The 22,318-nt window shown below is 40.9% G+C and overlaps 1 protein-coding gene across 5 annotated transcripts in view; it reads left to right on the forward strand.

Annotated features, from left to right (window-relative positions):
• Positions 1 to 22,318, forward strand: part of TUFT1 (tuftelin 1) — a 44,843-nt gene that overhangs the window by 8,338 nt on the left and 14,187 nt on the right. Inside the window, exons 1-6 of one of the 5 annotated variants that reach the window (XM_007178065.3) lie at positions 13,037 to 14,066; positions 14,297 to 14,371; positions 14,785 to 14,886; positions 18,182 to 18,268; positions 19,207 to 19,296; positions 21,207 to 21,272. In XM_007178065.3, the coding sequence (XP_007178127.1) occupies positions 13,950 to 14,066; positions 14,297 to 14,371; positions 14,785 to 14,886; positions 18,182 to 18,268; positions 19,207 to 19,296; positions 21,207 to 21,272 (537 nt within the window). In that variant the 5' untranslated portion in view covers positions 13,037 to 13,949. Of the gene's footprint in view, positions 1 to 13,036; positions 14,067 to 14,296; positions 14,372 to 14,784; positions 14,887 to 17,374; positions 17,415 to 18,181; positions 18,269 to 19,206; positions 19,297 to 21,206; positions 21,273 to 22,318 lie in introns of those variants that run through there. The other 4 variants (XM_007178062.3, XM_007178060.3, XM_007178061.3 and 1 more) reach the window with 4 other exon arrangements.

The raw sequence follows: 22,318 nt of genomic DNA on the forward strand, positions 1-22,318 counted from the left end.
ACTTCCAGGCCCTGGTGAGTCCCTGTGTTAGGGATCCAGGGAATGAGGAGGGCTGCCCCATTTAGGGTGCCACCCTAAATCCCTTTTTCTCATGTCACCTCCCAGTCACCCTGGTCAGCCCTCTGCATAGAGCTTGTCCAGCCCATGCCTCTGGGCAGGTAGCCAGACAAAAAGCAAATATCTGTTCTGTTGGTTAATCTGTGGGGAGGAGCAGGAATGATTCTTTGTGCCATCCCCAAAAAAGGGCCATCTCTGACCTAGAGAACCCTGTGAAAGGCAGGACCAAGGGTGCCTGAGATCTGTGAGCTGAGTGGGTTGGGAGTCTCAGCCAAGAGAGGGTCATCCCCCAACCTCTGCATCTGGCCTCTTTGACTTTATTGGGGCTTTCCTCATCCTGACCTCTTGGGAACCATTGTTTCAAGGTGCTGGCTATTCCCATTTCTCAGAAGGGGAAAGTTGAGGTGGCTGCTGCCGTAGCAGCTTGAGAGACCATGTGCATTCCCGGTGGGACCAGGGAACAGGATTGAGGGACAAAATGGTGGAGGAGGGGGTTATAGGGAGAGGATAAATGAAGGATGCTGGTTTCCAGCTCAGGGGCAATCTTCCACTTCCCTTACTTCCTTCTCGGAGTCCCTTGATCCTCACCTGCCATCCAGTCCTCATGGCCCTCATAGCAGCCTGGGGAGTGGGAGCTGGGGAAACGTATATTCCCATAGCTCTTTCCCCTATTCACATGAGCCAGTGATGTGAGAACCTCTGGGGCCTCCCTGATATATGTCCATATCACTCCTCCTTAGCGTCTTGATCTCTAAGCCCTCAGCTATGTGTTTACCCCCTCCCCGCTCTGAGGAGTGAGTCACAGCTGGAGATTTGTTTGAACAGAGTGGAGAGGCTGCCTGTAATTTGAAGGTGGCTGGGCTTCTCCCCAAGAATGTTTATGAGGTTAGAGACTGCTTACCTTGTGATTAGCTCTGTTCCTTTTTCCTTAGAGAAGATGGCTCCCTTTTCTATCTTGCTGTTCAGAGAGCACCCAGTGGGGACCACCCTGCTAGACATCTTGGGGGTATTCCTAAAGCTTCCTGGAGCCTGCTCGCAGCCTTGGGGTCACTCCAGCCCCAGAAAACAACCAGCGGCACCAAGCAGAGAGGGGCCTGGGTTTTCCTTCTTGGCTACGGTTTGCGGTTGTGGGGTGAAGTCTGTGGCCTTACAGACTGGATCCTCTGGTTCTAGAGGATGAGGTGCCAGAGAGAACCCTAGATTTATTCATAGGCTTCTTTTAGACAGTTTGTCTCCCCTACTCTCCTCCCTTGCAGTCTTTCCAGAGCTCCTTGGGGAAGTTGATGCTGCCTTACTTTTGTGAAGTGATTTATGGTTTGCAAAGCACTTTTCACACTGTTCCTACACATCTACCTACCCTGCCTAAAGTGTAGGCAAGGTAGGTATTATTACCCCCATTTTGTAGACGGAAAATTGCCCAGAGAAATAAAATGATTTGCTCAAGGATTAGTAGGGGTCGGACTCAGATCCCACCTCTAAGTTTAGTACTCTTTCTTTCCTTCTCTTTATTTTATATATTTTATTATAGGAATGTCACACAAATACATGTTTGTTGCAGAAGTTTAAAACACTATAGAAGTATATGGACTGAAAGTCCCTTGACTCCCTTGACTTTCTCTAGCTTAGTGTATATGAATTCAGTGCTTTTCTGTTGTGCTTACTTTCAAGAAATGCCAACGTGGCATGGTGGGTAGGAGCACAGACTCTGAAGCCACAGGGCCTGGGTTTGAATCCTGGCTCTGCTCCTTACTAGTTATATGACCTTGGGCAAGATACTTAACTTCTGTGCCTCAGTTTTCTTGTCTATAAAATGGGAATTTATACCTACCATATAGTTGTATTGTGAGGATTAAATGAGTTAATACATGTAAAGCACTTAGAACAGCGCCCAATAGGGCTCAGCATGTAGTAATTGCTTTATTTAGGAACCGGCAATTACCAATACTATGAACATATGTATGTACTTAAATAAATAAGAAGTCATATTTTATGAATGAATTTGTGACTTGCTTTTTTTTCACTTAATATGTCTTGGAGGCCTTTTCCTGTCAATTTATAGAGGTTTATTTATCAGCAGTGTAGTATTTCATGGTGTGGATGTTACCATACTTGATTCACACACTCACTTACTCATGAATATTTATGCTGTTTCCACGTCTTTAACTATTGCAAAGAGTATTGCAGTCAACAGCTTTACACACATATCTTTGGGCAAATGTGCATGGATTTTCATAGGCCATATTCGTAAAAGTGGAATTACTCAAAGGGTTTATAAAATATGCAAACTCTTTATTAATATCGCCAAATTAGTTTCTAAAAATACTTTTATAATCTCCCAACGATATACATGGGAGATTAGTCTTTTTCCCTGCATCCTCACCAACCCTAGGTATTATCAGTATCTTTAAAATTTGCCAGTCACTTGATCTAAAAATGATATTTCTGGGAGTTCCCTGGTGGTCCAGTGGTTAAGAATCTGCCTTCCAATGCAGGGAACTGGGGTTCAATCCCTGGTTGGGGAACTAAGATCCCACATGCTGCGGGGCAACTAAACCGGTGCGCCACAACTACTGAGCCTGCACGCCACAATTAGAGAGCCTGAGCGCTGCAACTATTGAGCCCACGTGCTCTAGAGCCCGAGCGCCGCAACAAAGAGCCCACACGCTGCAACGAAGATCCCACATGCTGCAACTACGACCCGACGCAGCCAAATAAATAAATAAGTATTTTAAAAAATAAAAATAAAAATGATATTTCTGTAGGATTCACATGAAGTAACTCACTTGCTTACTGAAAAGCAAGAAAGGATTCTTGTGTATATGGGAAGGTTTTTTTTTTTTGGCCACACCGTGTGGCCTGTGGGGTCTTAGTTCCCTGATGACCAGGGATCGAACCGTGCCATGCGCCCTGCAGTGGAAGTACGGAGTCTTAACCACTGGACCACCAGGGAAGTCCCTATATGGGAGGTTTTAAAGCATAGCAATAAAATGGTCCTGGTGTACTGAACAACCAGGTTAAGAAACAGAACATTACCAATACTTTTGAAGCCCCCTGGGGTCCTTTCTGGATCATAACCCCTCTGCTTCCTCCACAGAATTTGTGAATTTTGTGTTTATTTTCTTGCTTTTTATTATACTTTTACTACATGCTCAAGTAATATATTGCTTAGTTTGACATGTTTTGAACTTTGTATACATGGTATCATCTATATTCTACTGCTTACTTTTTTGCATAACATTAATTTTGAGATTCCTTCATGTCAATGCATGTAGCTGTAGTTCATTGTACTAATATGCCGGATTTTATTCATCCATTTACTTGTCAGTGCATCATTTGGGTTGTTTCCAGTGTTTTGCCATTGCAAGCAGTGCTGCTGTGAGCATACTTCTATGTGTCTTATCTTACACTTTTTAAATCAAAATTTAATGAAATTCCCCCCAAATGATAACTCATTATTATTTTAATTTGCATTTCCTTGATTACTGGTAAGGTTGAGCATCTTTCATATATTTATTAGCCGCTTATATTTCTTCTTAGTGTTGCCTTTCTTGGTCTTTGCTCATTTTTTTTTTTTCTTGTTTTCCTCTTTTCATGTCTGCCTTTTTCCAGTATTCCATACCGCTTCTCTAAACTGAGGAGTCTTATGTTCTCAAAAGAAAGAGAATTGGGAAAATCCCAGACCACAGTACCTGAAATTCACACAACACATATTCTTTGATATGCCCGCTCTAAGCAAGGCACTGTACTAAATAAGCCATAGAGGTCTTCAGGGAGCTCATGATTTTATTGGGGAGATGAATGAATAAGTAGTTATGAAGGAAGGGGGCCAGTGTTGCAGTGTAGGGTATGTAGGGTGCAGGGGGTGCAGGAGCAGGCTCTGACTAAGGAGTGCTAGGGTAGGACTCTTAGAGCTGAGCCTTCAAGGTTGACTGGGGATTCTCCAAGGAGGCAAGGGAGGGAAGCCTATCCCTGGAGGAGAAAACGACATGTACACTTGTGGGGAGGTGGGAGCGTGTATTGCATTAGAAAACTCATCAACAGAAATAGAAATTTGGATTTGGATGCCTTCCTGCAATTGGATCAGGAACGTTTGGGATAGCTAATGTAGGGTACAGGTGGGGTACTGGTGGGAGTCAAGACATTATGTGATATATACTGTGATAGGTCTGATCATAAGGGGACTTTAATGCTGCAATAAGGCGTTTTAAATTTCTTTGCTTTTTTTAAAAAAAGCATACATTTATGTATGTTAAACAATAACATACATACATAAACGTGCATATATCATATATGTACAGTCAAGTAATTTTCACAAACTGGATACACTTCTCTAACCATCACCCAGATCAAAAAACAGATCATTACCAGTACCACAGAAGCCCCCTCTTGTCCCTTTCTAGTCATTACCTACCCTCCACCCTCAAGGGTAACCACTGTCCTGACTTCTGAAGCATATATTAGTTTTGCTTGCTTTTATACTTTTTATATAAGTGGAATCATATAGTATACTTCTGTGTATGACTTCTATTGCTTAACGTTTCTGTAAAGTTCATCCATGTTGCATGTACATTAGTTCATTCTTTTTCATTGTTGTACAGTGTTCTGTTGTATGACTGTATCACAGTTTATCCATTCTACTCCAAAAACATTTGGGTAATTTCTAGTTTTTGGCTATTATGAAAAATGCTACTATGAACATTCTAGTGTATATATATATATATATATATTTTGTATGTACATTGCGCTTTTATTCATTTTTAAAAATTTTTTAAATTTGTGGCTGTATTGGCTCTTCGTTTCTGTGCGAGGGCTTTCTCTAGTTGCGGCAAGTGGGGGCCACTCTTCATCGCGGTGCGCGGGCCTCTCACTATCGCAGCCTCTCCTGTTGCGGAGCACAGGCTCCAGACGCGCAGGCTCAGTAATTGTGGCTCACGGGCCTAGTTGCTCCGCGGCATGTGGGATCCTCCCGGACCAGGGCTCGAACCCGTGTCCCCTGCATTGGCAGGCAGATTCTCAACCACTGCGCTACCAGGGAAGCCCCTAGTATATGTTTTTATGGGGAAAGTATGTATGCATTTCTGTTGAGTAGATAACCAGGTGTGGAATTGCTGCGTTATAAGGTATGCATGTGTTCGTCTTTGGTAGATACTTCCAAAGTGATTGTGATAATGAGCAAACCCACCATCCGTTCTGATTGTTCCACAGCCCCCGAAACTTGGTATTTTTTTTTTCATTTTAGTCATTCTGATGGATAGTTTGTGGTATCGCCTTATGGTTTTAGTTTCTAGTTCTTTGATAACGATGACTAATAAGGTGGAACCCTTTTCATATGTTTATTGGACATTTGGATATTCTCTCATGTGATGTATCTGTTGAAGTCTTTTGCCCATTTTTCTGTTGGGTACCACTCTCTCTCCCTCTCATGTTCCCTCCCTCCCCACTTTCTTTCTTTCTTTAAATATACTTTTTATTTTGAAATAATTTTAGATTTACAGAAAAGTTGCGAAGATAATAGTCATGTACTCTTCACCCAATTTCCCCCAATGTTAGCATCTTAATAACCATGCATTTGTCATAACTAAGACATTAATGTTGATACAATACTATTAACTAAATTATAGACTTTATTTGGATTTCACCAGCTTTTCCACTAATGTCCTTTTTCTGATCCAGGATTCAGTCCAGGATACCACATTGTTTTTTTGTCTTTTTGTTTTGTAGGAATTCTTAATGTATTCTGAATATCCTTTGTCAGATAGTCATAGAGTGAATATCTTCTGCTCTGTGGGTTGTCATACTCTCTTAGTGGAGTCTTTTGATGAACAAAAGTTCAAAATTTTAATATAGTCCAATGTATCAGTTTTTTATGGGGAGGATTTTTTTGTGCTGTGGTTAAGAAAAATTTTGCCTTTCCAAGGCCGTAAAGATGTTCTCCTATAAAACCTTTATTGTTCTGCTTTTCACACTTACATCTACAATCCACTTGGAATTAATGTTTGTATATAGTGTGAAGTAGGAGTTAATATCCATCTTTTTCCATGACAAGGCATATTACTTTAACCTATAAGCATATGGAATATGCTTATGGAAAATATTTTGAAGAGGAGCATTATGTCAAATTTGAGGAACTGGCGTTTTTGTATGTCTATGTGTATTAGTCACTGTGTTCTCACTTAAATGTTGTACTATCCATCTTGCCAACTACTAAACTAAGGCTGAGGGAGAATAAAATTAATACACACAACAAATAAAAGCTGGAGCCAGTGCTTGAGCCAAGGTCTAACTGTTCCAAATGCTATTCTTTTTCTGCAAAGAAGAGAGAAAATCAAGTTGGGCTTGAGGAGTAATGGACCAGGTAGTAAATCTGGTGGTGATCTAGGTACTGCTGTGTATCATGTCATTCTATCAAAATAAAATATATTTTCTAAAATAAAAAAATAAATATATAAAAAATAAAATGCAAAAAGTTGATAAGAACCTGTACTGGGGTGGGGGGGTAGGCTGAATAAATTAGTCTGATCTATTTGTGGAATACTAGTAGCCATTAAAAGCAAATTTTGAAGAATATTTATTTATTTATTTTTAAAATGTTTATTATTTGGTTGTGCTGGGTCTTAGTTGTGGCAAGCGGGCTCCTTAGTTGTGGCACATGGGCTCCTTATTTGTGGCCCAAGGGCTCCTTAGTTGTGGTACACGGGCTCCTTAGTTGTAGCATGCAAACACTTAGTTGCGGCATACATGTGGGATCTAGTTCCCTGACGAGGGATCGAACCCAGGCCCCCCGCATTGGGAGTGCGGAGTCTTAACCACTGCACCACCAGGGAAGTCCCTGAAGAATGTTTAATGTGATGGAAATTAATGATGAAATATTAAAGGGGGAAAAAAGCAAGTATATAACTGTATATAGTAGTATGCCTTTCAAAAATATGCATAGAAAAATTATAAGGAATACACTAACATTTTAATAGTGGCTATTTTGGAGTAGTAGGATTATAACTATTACTTTTTTAATAAATGTATTTATTTATTTAATTTATTTATTTTTTGCTGCATTGAGTTTGTTGCTGTGCGCAGGCTTTCTCTAGTTGCGGTGAGCAGGGGCTACTCTTTGTTGCGGTGCATGGGCTCTAGGCACATGGGTTTCAGTAGCTGTGGCTCATGGGCTCAGTAGTTGTGGCTCGCGGGCTCTAGAGCGCAGGCTCAGTAGTTGTGGCTCGCAGGGTCTCGGGTGCAGGCTCAGTAGTTGTGGTGCACGGGCTTAATTGCTCCACAGCCTGTGGGATCTTCCTGGACCAGGGATCGAACCCATGTCCCCTGTATTGGCAGGTGGATTCTTAACCACTGTGCCACCAGGGAAGTCCAGGATTATAATTATTTTCATTATATTCTTTAATTTTTATCTCTGGAAGTATTACTTTTTTAAAAAAAGACAGTTGTAGATTCACATGCAGTTATAAGAAATAATAGAGTTCTCTGTACCCTTTACTTAGCATTCCTCAGTGGTAACATCTTGCAAAACCATAGTGCACTGTCACAATCAGGATAGTGACATAAATACAGTCAAGGGACAGAATATTTCCATCACCACAAAGATACTTCAGGTTGCCCTTTTAGAGTTACACCCACTTCCTTCCCATCTCCATCTTCTCCTTAACTCCTGACAACCCCTAATCTGTTCTCCATTTGTATAATTTTGTCATTTCAAGACTATTATCAGTACATAAATGGAATCATATAGTATGTAACCTTTTGTGATTGACTTCTTTCATTTAGCATAATTCTTTGGAAATTGTTGCATGCATCAATAATTTGTTCCTTTTTATTGCTGAATGGTAAGCATTCCATGGTATGGCTGTACTGCAGTTTGTTTAACCATTCACCTATTGAAGGGCATCTGGGTTGTTTCTAGTTTTGGGGTATTACAAATAAAGCTTCTATAAACATTAGCGTGCAAGTTTTTGTGTGAACATAAGTCTTCATTTCTTTTGGATAAATGCCCAGGATATAATTGCTGGGTCATATGGTAGTTGTAGGTTTAGTTTTTAAAGAAATTGCAAATTGTTTTTCAGAGTCGCTGTGTCACTTTGTATTTCCACAAGCAATGTGTGAGTGATCCAGTTTCTCTGCATTCTTGCCAGCATGTGGTGTATTTTTTGTTTTAATCATTCTGATAGGTGTGTAGTGGTATCTCACTGTGGGTTTAATTTGCATTTCCCTAATGACTAATGTTGCTGAACATTTTTTATATGCTTATTTGCCATCTGTATATCTTCTTCAGTGAAATATCTTTTCATGTCTTTTACCCGTGTTCTAACAAAATGTTAGAGAATAAAATCTCTGTATTCATGAGAGATGTTAGTTTGTAGTCTGTTTGTTTTTTTCTTTTTAAAATTGTCTTTGTCTGGTCTTGGTGCCACACAATAAGAATAGATTCATGAAGTGAATTTGGAGGTGTTCCCTCCTCTTACTTTCTGGATGAGATTATGTAGAAATAGAATTGGTGTTAATTTTTTAAATATTTGGTAGAATTCTCAGTGGAGCCATCTGGGCCTGGATAGTTCTTCTTGAGAATATTTTATTTTGGCCTCGCCACACGCTTGTGAGATCTCAGTTCACCCACCAGGGATTGAACCCGGGCCACGGCAGTGAAAGCCTGGAATCCTAACCCCTAGGTCACCAGGGAACTCCCGAGAATTTTTAAATTATGACTTTAATTTCCTTAATAGTTATAAGGCTATTCATATTACCTATGTCATATTAGATGAGCTGTGGTAGTTTGTATTTTTTGAAGAATTGGTTCATTTTGTCTAAATTGTCAAATTTATGTTCATAGAGTTTTTCATAGTATTACCTTATACTTTTAATACCTGCAGGGTCTGTAGAAATATCCTATTTCATTCCTGATATTGGTATTTATGTCTCTCTCTTTTATTCTTTGTCAGTCTTGCTAGAGGTTATGATTTGTATCGATCTTTTCAAAGAACTGCTCTTTGTTTCATTGGTTTTTCCCTATGGTTGTTCTGTGTTAAATTTTATTTATTCATGCTCTTATCTTTATTAATTCCTTCCTCCTGCTTGCTTTGAGTTTGGTTCTTTTTCTAAATTCTTGTAGTGAGAGCTGAAATTATCTGATATTAATACAGCACTCCTGCATTCCTTTGATTAATATTTGCATGATATATCTTTACCCATTCTTTTACTTCAACCAGCCTATATTTTTATATTTAAAGTATGTTTCTTATAGACAGCATATAATGAGTCATGTTTTTTTTTAATCCATTCTGCCAATCTGTTCTTTATTTTTATTTTATTTATTTATTTATTTTGGCCATGGCCACGTGGCTTGCGGGATCTTAGTTCCCCAACCAGGGATTGAATCAGGCCCCCTGCAGTAGAAGTGTGGAGTCCTAACCACACTGGCCAGGGAATTCCCGCCAATCTGTTTTTTAATTGGTGTATTTAGACCATGTACATTTAGTGTAATTATTGGTATGGTAAGTCTGCTATTTTATTTTTGTTTGTTGTTTGTTCTCTCTGTTCTTCATTTCTCTGTTTTCTTTTCCCTGCCTTTCTGTGGGTTACTTGAGCACTTTTTATGATTCAATTTTGATTCATTTATAGTGTTTCTGAGTATTATTTCTTTGTTAAGACTTTGTAGTGATTGCTCTAGTATTACCTGTTTAAGTGAGGTACAGAAAGCTTGCCTTCCTTTACATTCCTTTACCCTCTCCCATTTATAATTAATTTAAATATTTCCTGTGTATGCATTTAGAATTACATCAGACGGGGTTATAATTTTTAGCTTCAATCATCAAACATAATTTAGAAAACTCAAGGAGAGAGGGAAAGCCTATTGTATTAACCCACGTTTTTGCTATCCATGTTGTTTCTGTCTTCCTAATGTTCCAAGATTCCTTTTTTATTGTTTCTTTTCTGTTTAGAGAACTTTCAAAGCCATTCTTTTAGTGTAGGTCTACTGGTAAGAAATTCTCTTAATTTTCCTTTACCTGAGAATGTCTTGATTTCCCCCTCATTCCTGATGAATATTTTTCCTGGGAAAAAATTGATTGAGAGGTTTTTTTTCCCCAGCACTTGAAAAATAGTGTCCCATTTTCTTCTGGCCTTCATGGTTTCTGATGAGAAATCTGTTGTTATTCAAAGTGTTTTCCCCCTATAGTTAAGGTGTCATTTTTCTCTGGCTGCTTTCATGATTTTTTCTTTGTCTTTAGTTATCAGAAGTTTAATTACAATATATCTTGGCATGAATTTTGGGTTTATCATGTTTGCTGAGCTCCTTGAATCTGCAGATTCGTCTTTTGCCAAATTTGGGAAGCTTCAGCCATTATTTCCTTGAGTACTTCTTCAACTTGCTCTCTTTCTTGTCTCCAACTGGGATTCTGATGACATGAACAGAAGAGATGACCTCTCAGGGCCCAAATCCAGCCTAGTTGTCTGTGCTCTTCCAATTAGAATACCATGGTTGAACCCAGGCCACAGCAGTGAAAGCGCCAAATCCTAACCACTGGACCACCAGGGAACTCCCGAGATTGTGTTTTAATCAGAATGCATGCCTGTGTCCTGGGGAAAAGGAGTCGGCAGCCACTCGGGCTATTTTGAAATTATTTTTTCTTCTTTCTTTTCTAATGTTCTCTTGACCTAGATGTCATGGAACACTCACTATGCATTCAGAAAATACTTACCTTTGTTAGGGGCTGTGGCAGACAGCTGCCCACAAGGAGTTAACAGTTAGAAGGGGTAATTCCTCATGGATCACAAATAAGTGAGAGGCACGTGCCACCAGAGGCCCTGTGATGCAGAGGGAGCTCAGGGAAGGGAGTAGGTGTTTCCCACAGGATGTAGGGAAGTGTCATGGAAGATGTGGCAATTGAATGCAAGCTCTTGAGGGACTTGCAGATGCCCCTGGTGAAAATGGGAGGAAAGAACATTTTTTTTTTTTAACATCTATGTTGGAGTATAATTGCTTTACAATGGTGTGTTAGTTTCTGCTTTATAATAAAGTGAATTAGCTATACATATACATATATCCCCATATCTCCTCCCTCTTGTGTTTCCCTCCCACTCTCCCTATCCCACCCCTCTAGGTGGTCACAAAGCACTGAGCTGATCTCCCTGTGCTATGTGGCTGCTTCCCACTGGCTATCTATTTTACATTTAGTAGTGTATATATAAGTCCATGCCACTGTCTCACTTCATCCCAGCTTACCCTTCCCCCTCCCCATGTCCTCAAGTCCATTCTCTACGTCTGCATCTTTATTCCTGTCCTTCCCCTAGGTTCTTCATAACCTTTTTTTTTTTTTAGATTCCATATATATGTGTTAGCATACATCATTTGTTTTTCTCTTTCTGACTTACTTCACTCTGTTTGACAGACTCTTGGTCCATCCACCTCACTACAAATAGTCCAATTTCATTTCTCTTTATGACTGAGTAATATTCCATTGTATATATGTGCCACATCTTCTTTATCCATTCATCTGTCGATGGACACTTAGGTTGCTTCCATGTCCTGGCTATTGTAAATAGTGCTGCAGTGAACACTGTGGTATGTGACTCTTTTTGAATTATGGTTTTCTCAGGGTATATGCCCAATAGTGGGATTGCTGGGTTGTATGGTAGTTCTATTTTTAGTCTTTTAAGGAACCTCCATACTGTTCTCCATAGTGGCTGTATGAATTTACATTCCCACCCACAGTGCAAGAGGGTTCCCTTTTCTCCACACCCTCTCCAGCATTTATTGTTTGTATATATTTTGATGATGGCCGTTCTGACTGGTGTGAGGTGATACCTCATTGTGGTTTTGATTTGCATTTCTCTAATGATTAGTGATGTTGAGCATTCTTTCATGTGTTTGTTGGCAATCTGTATATCTTCTTTGGAGAAATGTCTATTTAGGTGTTCTGCCCATTTTTGGATTGGGTTGTTTGTTTTTTTGATATTGAGCTGCATGAGCTGCTTGTAAATTTTGGAGATTAATCCTTTGTCAGTTGCTTCATTTGCAAATATTTTCTCCCATTCTGAGGGTTGTCTTTTCATCTTGTTTATGGTTTCCTTTGCTGTGCAAAAGCTTTTAAGTTTCATTAGGTCCCATTTGTTTATTCTTGTTTTTATTTCCATTTCTCTAGGAGATGGGTCAAAAAAGGATCTTGCTGTGACTTATGTCATAGAGGGTTCTGCCTATGTTTTCCTCTAAGAGTTTTATAGTGTCTGGCCTTACATTTAGGTCTTTAATCCATCTTGAGTTTATTTTTGTGTATGGTGTTAGGGAGTGTTCTAATTTCATTCTTTTACATGTAGCCATCCAGTTTTCCCAGCACCACTTATTGAAGAGGCTGTCTTTTCTCCATTGTATATTCTTGCCTCCTTTATCAAAAATAAGGTGACCATTATGTGCATGCGTTTATCTCTGGGCTTTCTATCCTGTTCCCTTGAACTATATTTCTGTTTTTGTGCCAGTACCATACCATCTTGATTACTGTAGCTTTGTAGTATAGTCCGAAGTCAGGGAGCCTGATTCCTCCAGCTCCGTTTTTCTTTCTCAAGATTGCTTTGGCTATTCGGGGTCTTTTGTGTTTCCATACAAATTGTGCAATTTTTTGTTCTAGTTCTGTGAAAAATGCCATTGGTAGTTTGATAGGGATTGCATTGAACCTGTAGATTGCTTTGGGTAGTATAGTCATTGGAAAGAACATTTAAGGCTAAGGAAATGATGAGAGCAAAGTTACAGAAGTGGGAATGCATGGGACGTATTGGACCAGGGGCAGTGAAGAGCAGTAGCAGGAGATGTGAGTTGACTCAGACTGTGGAGAGCCTTAAATGCCACTCTAAGGGTCTGGCTTTTATTTGGTAGGAATTAAGTGTTTTTGTAAAACTAGCTACATTGCCAGGATTGGGAAGGCTTAAGGGCCATGTGGAAGTGTCTTCCATTTTTCTTAAATTTGGGTTCATTACAAGAAGTGGGAGGAGGCTAATATTTGAGTACCTCCCTCTTATGTGGCAGAGAACAACCTCCATACATTTTCAGTTAATCTTCAACCAAAAAGCTCTCAGTTGGATGGTATTCCCATTTTATAGCAAGAACACTGAGAGTTAAGTAACTGACTACAGAGACTGATTACTTCTCCACCAATTCACTCTTTCTTGTGTAGGAAGGACTATTGCCTACCCAGAAAAGCTTCTCCCAACTCTCTGGGCAGAGTCCATTCTTTCCTCTTTCTTTCTTTCCAACAGGCATTTGGAAGGTTAGGAGGGTTCCTTAAAATGTGTTAAGAGTAAGATGACATTTATACTTCTGGACCTCATGGCAGGGTATGACTAGATGACCTGAAGGTCACTTTCATCTTGGCTAGTTCAGCACCCATCTTCCCATCGTTGGATGGGAGAGGCATATACTCCTCTTTTATGCTGCCATAATATCAAGGCTGGAAGGAGCCTTAGAGATACTTAGTCCAACGCTTATTTTTCCAGTGAGATCCAGAGGCCCAGAGTGGCTAAGCCTCTTGTCCACCTGTACACATAACATGGGTTATTGGCAGGATTTGGTCCACTCTGCCTTGCTGATTCTCTCTCAATGTTATTATCTCCCCAAATCTCCAGCCCCCCACTTTTCCCTCTTATTGCATGCTTTCCCCCTCGGGTTTTCTATCTTCCTCACAATGTTTTTTAAAACTTCTTTGAGTTATGAAAGAACATCTGCTTTTACCTTTGAAGTTAGGTGCCTGCTTTCATTTGGATAATTTCTGTGTGGCTCATAGAAATAGGGGTTTGGATTCATGTACCTTCCTATGGTTTGGTTCAGGAAGGATATCTTAGTCTTATAAAGTGTATCAATAACTACCTGGTTGGCTGTCAGGTGCAGAAATTCTGGATTGGGGATGACCAATCCAGGGATGCCGTCTTCAGGGTTGGGGAAAGGAGAGTGCATGCAATGTGCTTCCTGTAATCCAAGGACCAGGGTAGCCCCTCTGGAACCACACGGAGCAGTGTGCTGTGTAGTCTCTGTGCATTGTAAAGAGCACTGTCAAAGTCCCCAGAGACATCCTTATCACCTAAGAGCGAACTGATCTTGGACAAGCTGATGTCACCTCCCCGGACCTCAGCTTTTCTTGTCTGTGAAATGGTGATTAATAAGGCCCACTCCACAGGGCTGGCAAAAGTGCATGTGTACTGGTAGCAGACTATAAAGGTAAGAGGTTATTGTTGCTGTCATTGTCATTATTAGGGCAGCGTGGACATTCTCAGGCTGACTCTCCAGGGTGAACTGACAGGAGATGAACTTGAACGCATAGCCCAGAAGGTATTGAGGTTTCTGGTGGGGCAAGGCCTCCTCCCCTCCGCCAGTTCTCCTTCCTTGCTGCTGACCCCTCGTCCCAGTGCTGGCTGGAGCCATCTCCTCTGCTGCCCGGGAGCATCTCCTTTCAGACACACCCAGCTGACCTCAGCATTGTGCACTGCTTTGGGGGATGGAGAGACCCCCATTAAAATTAAAACTAACCTGCAATTTCAACTAATTTTCCCCGTCCTATGTTCTTGCTGCTGCTGTGTTCGTCCTGTGGCTTCTGGTAGAGGTTCTGAAATGAATTTTTGGAGGGGAAGATCGGACTAACCCTTCAAGTCTTTTGAGGAGCAGTTCTTCTGCATTGGTTGAGGGGCAGAAGTTCTGTGCTTGTCTTATGGTTTCTGAGCCACTTTTCTCTCTCTCTCCGGTAGGCCGGCAGGAAGACCTATGCCATGGTGTCCGGCCGCTCAACTGGTCATTCTCTGGCCTCAGAACTGGTGGAGTCCAACGATGGACATGAAGAGATCATTAAGGTAAGCTTAGTTCACCTCCACTGTTTCTCCCTCCTCTCTTTCTCCCTATAGACACAGGAGAGGGAACAGCTGACTTCGTCAAAGGGACCTTGTGGTTTGACTAGGAAGAACCAGACCTGCGATGCTAGCTCCTGGCCATCTCCTGGAAAGATCTTAATTAACACCAGGAGACCACAGTCAGTCTGTAGTGACTTTGGTGCTACGCGGCCCTGGGCAAGGGGATGGATGGGATGACCTTTCTAGGTGCTTATCCACTGTCCATGTTTAGCTGCTGGAAGTTGTGGAGACCGGTGGGAAGTGTGTTTATGGAACTTATTTTTAAAAATTACAACAATTTTTGTTATTTCTTTTTTAGAAACAGCTTTTTGAGATGTAATTCACATACCATACAAATGACTTGTTTAAAGTGTACAATTCAGTGGTTTTTAGTATATTCACAGAGTTGTGCAACCACCACCACTACTAATTTCAGAACATTTTCAGTCACTCCTTCTAGCTCCTGGCAATCACCAATCTACCTTCTGTCTCTATGGATTTGCCCCTTCTAGACATCTCATATAAATGGAATCATACAACGTGTGGCCTTTTGTATCTGGCTTCTTTCACTTAGCACAGTATTTTCAGGGTTCAGCCACGTTGTAGCATACATCAGTACTCACTGCTTTTAACGGCTGAATCATGTTCCCTTGAATGAATATACCACATTTTGTTACCCATTCGCCAATTGATGGACATTTAGGTTGTTTCCACTATCTTTTATGAATAATGCTGCTCTGAATATTCATGTACAGGTTTTTGGGTGAACATACGTTTTCAGTTCTCTTGGTATATACCTAGCAGTAGTGAAATTGCTAGCTCATATGGTAATTCTATATTTATATTTAATCTTTTGAGAAACTACGAGACTTTTTTCCAAAGCATCTGCTCCATTTTATATTCCCATCAGTGATGTACGAGGGTTCTGGTTTCTGTACATACTCATTAACACTTGTTATTGTCCATCGTTTTGATTATAGCCATCCTAGTGGATGTGAATTGATATCTTGTTGTGGTTTTAATTGCATTTCCCTGATGACATCTTTTCTTATGCTTATTGAGAAATGCTTATGCCATTTGTATATCTTCTTTGGAGAAATATTTATGCAAATCCTTTTCTCATTTAAAAATTCAATTGTGTTTTAATTGTTAAGATTTAAGGGTTCTTTTATATATTCTGGATAATAGACCCTTATCAGATATATGATTTCGAAAAAAATCTTTAATTTTTTCCCATTCTGTGGGTTTTTCTTCTTTTTTTACTTTTTCTTTCTTCTTCTTCTTTTTTTTTAAAATATTTATTTATTTATTTGGTGGCACCAGGTCTTAGCTGTGGCAGGCGGGCTCCTTAGTAGCGGCTCACTGGCTCCTTAGTTGTGGCATGCAAACTCTTAGTTGCGGCATGCCTGTGGGATCTAGTTCCCTGACCAGGGATCGAGCCCAGGCTCCCTGCATTGGGAGCACGGAGTTTTAACCACTGCACCACCAGGGCAGTCCCCTGCTTGCCCCACCTTTAATGGTAGTTTATAACATCTTTGTATCCATAAATGGGTGCATAGTGTTCTAGTATACACATACCATAATTTCTTTAATCCCCCATTGTTGGACATTTTGTCTATTTCCATTTTTTGCCGCCATAAACAATACTTTGTTGAGCATATATGTTACTAATTTGTGAATGTGCTTTATAATACAAGTGATAAAGAAATACTTTCTCAGTTGTTAAAGATTCAAGCATGGTATACAGAGAAAAATGTGTAAATCCCCTTTTACAACCCCCTTTCCATGAATTTGCATATATGTATGTGAGTATTTATGCTAATTTAGCTAAATTTATTTCATTAGGATGAATTTCCAGAAATAGATTTGATAGGTTAAAGAGTAAATATAGGTTTTTTTAAAAAATTTATTTAGTTTTGGCTGAGTTGGGTCTCAGCTGCTGCATGGGCTTTCTCTAGTTGCGGTAAGCAGGGGCTACTCTTCATTGCGGTGCGCGAGCTTCTCATTGCGGTGGCTTCTCTTGTTGCGGAGCACGGGCTCTAGGCGCGTGGGCTTCAGTAGTTATGGCATGGAGGCTCAGTAGTGTGGCTCACGGGCTCTAGAGCGCAGGCTCAGTAGTTGTGGCGCACGGGCTTAGTTGCTCCGCGGCACGTGGGATCTTCCCGGACCAGGGATCGAACCCGTGTCCCCTGTATTGGCAGGCGGATTCTCAACCACTGCGTCACCAGGGAAGCCCCCAAAGAGTAAATATAGTTTTAAGTCTTCTCATCGGAATTACCAAATTGCCACCCAGAAAGATGGTGACAATTTACCCTTCCACCAGCAGTGTATGAGGTTGCCTATGTGGAGTTAATTTAACTGGAGATTTCTTTTTATTGAAGTATAGTTGATTTACAATGTTGTGTTAGTTTCAGGTGTACAGCAAACTGATTCACATTCTTTTCCCTTATAGGTTATTACAAAGTATTGAGTATAGTTCCCTGTGCTATACAGTAGGTCCTTGTTATTTATTTATTTATTTATTTTGTCTGTGTTGAGTCTTTGTTGCTGTGTGCAAGCTTTTCTGTAGCTGCGGTGAGCAGGGGCTACTCCTCGTTGCGGTGCGCGGGCTTCTCACTGTGGTGGCTTCCCTTGTTGCAGAGCACGGGCTCTAGGCACGCAGGCCTCAGTAGTTGTTGCACATGCGCTCAGCAGTTGCGGCTCGCGGGCTCTAGAGCACAGGCTCAGCAGTTGTGGCGCACGGGCTTAGTTGCTCCATGGCATGTGGGATATTCCCCGACCAGGGGTCGAACTCATGTCCCCTGCATTGGCAGGAGAATTCCTAACCACTGAGCCACCAGGGAAGTCCTCTATTTTATATAGTAGTATATATATGTTAATCCCAACCTCCTAATTTATCCCTCTCCCCTCTTCCCCTTCGCTAACCATAATTTTGTTTTCTGCCTATGGGTCTATTTCTGTTTTGTATATAAGTTCATTTGTATCATTTTATTTTTCTAAATTCTACATATAAGCAGTATCATATGATTTTTGTCTTTCTTTGTCTGGCTTACTTCACTTAGTAAGATAATCCTAGGTCCATCCATGTTGCTGCAAATGACATTATTTCATTCTTCCTTATGGCTGAGTAATATTCTATTGTGTGTGTGTGTATGTGTATATATATACACCACATCTTCTTTATCCATTCATCTGTCAATGGACGTTTAGGTTGCTTCCATTGGAGGTCTCTTAATTAGTGTTGTTTTCCTTATTTTAGGTGTACTTGAAGGGGAAGTCCGGAGACAAGATGATCCATGAGAAGAATATTAACCAGCTGAAGAGTGAGGTCCAGTATATCCAGGAGGTGGGAACCCCTTCCCTTTGTGGAAATGACCTAGGTCATTTCTCTGAACCTCACATTTTTTTGGCTCCCTTCTTTTGTAAGTTCTGATTTTCTCCCTTCTGCTCCCTGCGTATCTCCAAAGCACCATGCCCCCTCATGTGTAAATATCATTTCTGACCCTTCCATTAATCAACCAATCCATTAATCAACAAATACTTATTAAGCACCATGCACCTAGCACCGTCCCCCCAGTCATCCTACCTAAAGTTGCCAGCCTTGCTTCCTTACTTTTTTTTTTAAACATATTTATGTTATTTATTTATCTTTTATTTATTTTTTTGGCTATGTACGGTCTTAGTTGCGACACACGGGACCCTCGTTGTGGCATGCAGGATCTTTCATTGCGGTGTGTGGGCTTCTCTCTAGTTGTGGCATGCAGGTTTTCTCTTCTCTAGTTGTGGCACGTGGGCTCCAGAGCATGTGGGCTCTGCAGTTTGCGGCATGCAGGCTCTCCAGTTGAGGTGCACGGGCCCTGCAGCATGTGGGCTCCTAGGTCCCCAACAAGGGATCAAACTCGTGTCCCCTGCATTGGAAGGCGGATTCTTTACCACTGGACCACCGGGGAAGTCCCCTCCCCACTTTTCTTAACCCTCACTCTGGCTCATGTTTCTCCTTGGCACTTGTCACCATGACATGTTACATGTTTTACTTATTTGTCTTTTGGGTTGTGTGTCTCCACAACTAAAATGTTAGATACACCAGGGCACGGTTTTTGTTATTTTGTTGCTTGTATAGGAGGGACTGGGTTGCAGCCCCACTTGACTAGAATCTCTCCTTTCCCAGCCAGTACTTAGAACAGTACCTGACTCATAGGAGTATGGGCTGTGGATAGGCACAACGGTGGGTGAGTTGGTGTGCTCTCTTTCCCAAAACTAAAGCCTCTTGCCCTCTCCTCCCAGGCCAGGAACTGCCTGCAGAAGCTCCGGGAGGATATAAGTAGGAAGCTCGACGGAAATCCAGGAGATTCTCTCCATCAACAGGAGATACAGGTAATAGGAAATGGTCCATGGTTGGGTCCCCACTGAGGAGGTGGGGTTGTGCCATTTACCAGTCACCCAGTGGGTGCCGAATCTAATGCTGCTGCCAGGAAAGGCGAGAATACAAGTGATGCTGGCTTCTCTGAGCACTCACAGCCTTGTTAGGACTCTCCAGCAGATGGACACTTGTATTCACACTAATCAGCCTACATACAAGCACACCTGTTCCTAAAGCATGTGCAAAAATTGAATTTATATCAATAAAATTATTAAGTCAATGGCAGGCCATCTTATATATAAGGATTCTGTGATCAATCTTCTTGTAATACAAAGTCTTATAAAGAGAAAATTAACCTATAAATCCAAACTTCTCATAAGCTGATCTTGCTTAATTTGGTGATGCTTGTGGTGTAAATTGAAAGTCTTGGTCCTTGTCTATTATTACTGTCTGTGTCTATAACTATCTCTACCCTGGGACAGGAAGCTCCTCCAGGTTAGGGTTCACCCCCCGACCCTCGTCTCTGTGTCCCCACACCCCAGCCCAGGGTCTGGGATGCACAAGGTCATCAGTAAATGTTTGTTAGACCAAACTGATTGGAGCATCCCTCTTGGGATGGATGATCCTGGGATCCTGTTTTTCAGTTCTTCAAAAATTTGAGGATAGAAATGTCCCCAGGAGAGCAGAACTATCTCTTCCATGACTTCACCCTCATCTTCCCTTAGATTCCGAGCTGTGTCTCCTTCATTTGCTTTTGGTTTGGTTGCGGTGGTCTTTCTCCAGTAGATCCTGCCCTCGTTCTCCTAAGGGGAACAGTGACCTAGCAGCTAGTGCCAGCAAAATTACCCTTCGTCTTGGGCATGTGCTAGGCTTGTGTGGTGGATTCTCCCTAATTCATTTTGCTTTGGCTGGAGGTAAGACTTTCACTGCCTGAGCTCACATCTGGCTGGTGGGAGGTGCTTTGTCTGGTGACTGAAGAACCTAATGTGTTCAGAGCCCAGAAGTCCAGGCACCTTGTTTACACAAAACGGCAGTCGTATGATGACTAATCAGGCTTTGGGTTGGAAAGAACTGCAGCAAATGCCGCTTCCCCTTTTGATTTATGCTTTGTCAGACCTTGTCAGGATCCCCGAGGGGCAAAGGAAACTCTTTGTTTATGGCAGACAGCTGCTTGTATTTCCTGGACTTCGAGGAATGGGCCTGCACATTTTCCAGTCTGCTGAAAGGTTTTAGCCTGGGGTTTCTTTCCTCCTCCCAACAAGGCTAGATAGAGTATTCCCTCTCAAGGCTGCACATGTTTCTCCACTCCCTCTTTTCTCCATTTTCCCACAGAGCACTAGATGTCTTTTTTTCTTTTCTCTTCTCCCTTCCTTCCTTCCTTCCTTCCTTCCTTCCTTCCTTCCTTCCTTCTTCTTCCTCTTCCTCCCCCCTTCTCTCTCTCTCCTCTTTCTTTCTATCTAAGATTTGAACTCTTAGAAGAATAATGTTTCAAAAATACATGATACTGCTTATATGTGGAATCTAAAAAAAATGGTACAAATGAACTTATATACAAAACAGAAATAGACCCACAGACATAGAAAACAAACTATGGTTACCAAAGGGGAAAGCAGGGAGGAGGGATAAATTAGGAGTTTAGGATGAAAATATACACACTACTATTTATAAAATAGATAACCAACAAGGACCTACTGTATAACACAGGGAACTATAATCAATATTTTGTAATAATCTATAAGGGAAAAGAATCTGAAAAAGAATAGATATATATATGTATAACTGAATCACTTTGCTGTACACCTGAAACTAACACAAGATTGTAAATCAACTATACTTCAATTAAAAAAAAAAACAAGGAGAAGAATGTTTCAAAGTTGATTGCTTGGGACTGTTTTCACTACCAACTTTATTTTTCTCTGAATAGGTGGTGCTAGAAAAGCCAAATGGCTTTAGTCAAGGTCCCCTGACTCCACATAGCAGCCCACCCAAGGTAGGTAACAGGGAAAATAGTGGTAACTACTGCTTGGCCAAGAGGCAGGAAATAATCCTTCCTGATCCTTTGTTTATTGCTTTCTCTCTCTCACTAAATATGAGAGTGATATTTACTGGCTGTAAAAATTCAAACAAAGGAGAAATATATAAAGCGGAAATGTTCCTTCCCCAATTCCACTCCTTGTAAGTATTCAAGGTTAACAGATTGAAGTGGGTGGGTCCTTTTATTTATTTATTTATTTATTTATTTAATTTTTATTTTTTTGGCCGTGCTACGTGGCTTGTGGGGTCTTAGTTCCCTGACCAGGGATCGAACCCACACCCTTGGCAGTGAAAGCTCAGAGTCCTAACTGGACCGCCAGGGAATTCCCGTGGGTGGGTCCTTTTAGAGCAGTGCTTCTCAGCCTTCATTGCCCATTAGGATGGCCTTGGGAGCTTTAAAGGATGCAATATCTGTGTGCCATCCCTAGAGACTGTAATTTAACTGGTCTGAAGTGTGGCCTACGCATCAGGACTTTTAAAAGCTCTTCATGTGATTCTAATATTTAGCCTATTAGTTCTATTAGTTCTAATATTCTAGTCTAAAGTTCTAGAGTGTTTTTCTATATACAGACAACCATATTTAAAAGCCATATGTATGTGTGTGTGTGTATACACTAATATATACACATGCACTATATATACATACATGGATAAATGTATGTATATAATATGCACATACTTTTCACAATTCCAGTCATGATAAATACATTATTTCTTGCTTGCTTTTTTATTTTTTTAAGCTGAAAAGTATATATAGCCTTCTTTCCATATTTGTATGTGTAAATCTATCTTGTTCTTTTGAAATTATTTATTTATTTATTCATTTATTTTTGGCTGCTTTGGGTCTTCATTGCTGCGCGCAGGCTTTCTATAGTTGCGGCAAGCCGGGGGCTACTCTTCGTTGCTCTGCAGCATGTGGGATCTTCCCGGACCAGGGCTCGAACCCATGTCCCCTGCATTGGCAGGCAGATTCTTTTTTTTTTTTTTTTTTTTTTAAAGGTA

This window comes from Balaenoptera acutorostrata, chromosome 1 (assembly GCF_949987535.1).
Source record: "Balaenoptera acutorostrata chromosome 1, mBalAcu1.1, whole genome shotgun sequence".
Taxonomy (NCBI): Eukaryota; Metazoa; Chordata; class Mammalia; order Artiodactyla; family Balaenopteridae; genus Balaenoptera; species Balaenoptera acutorostrata.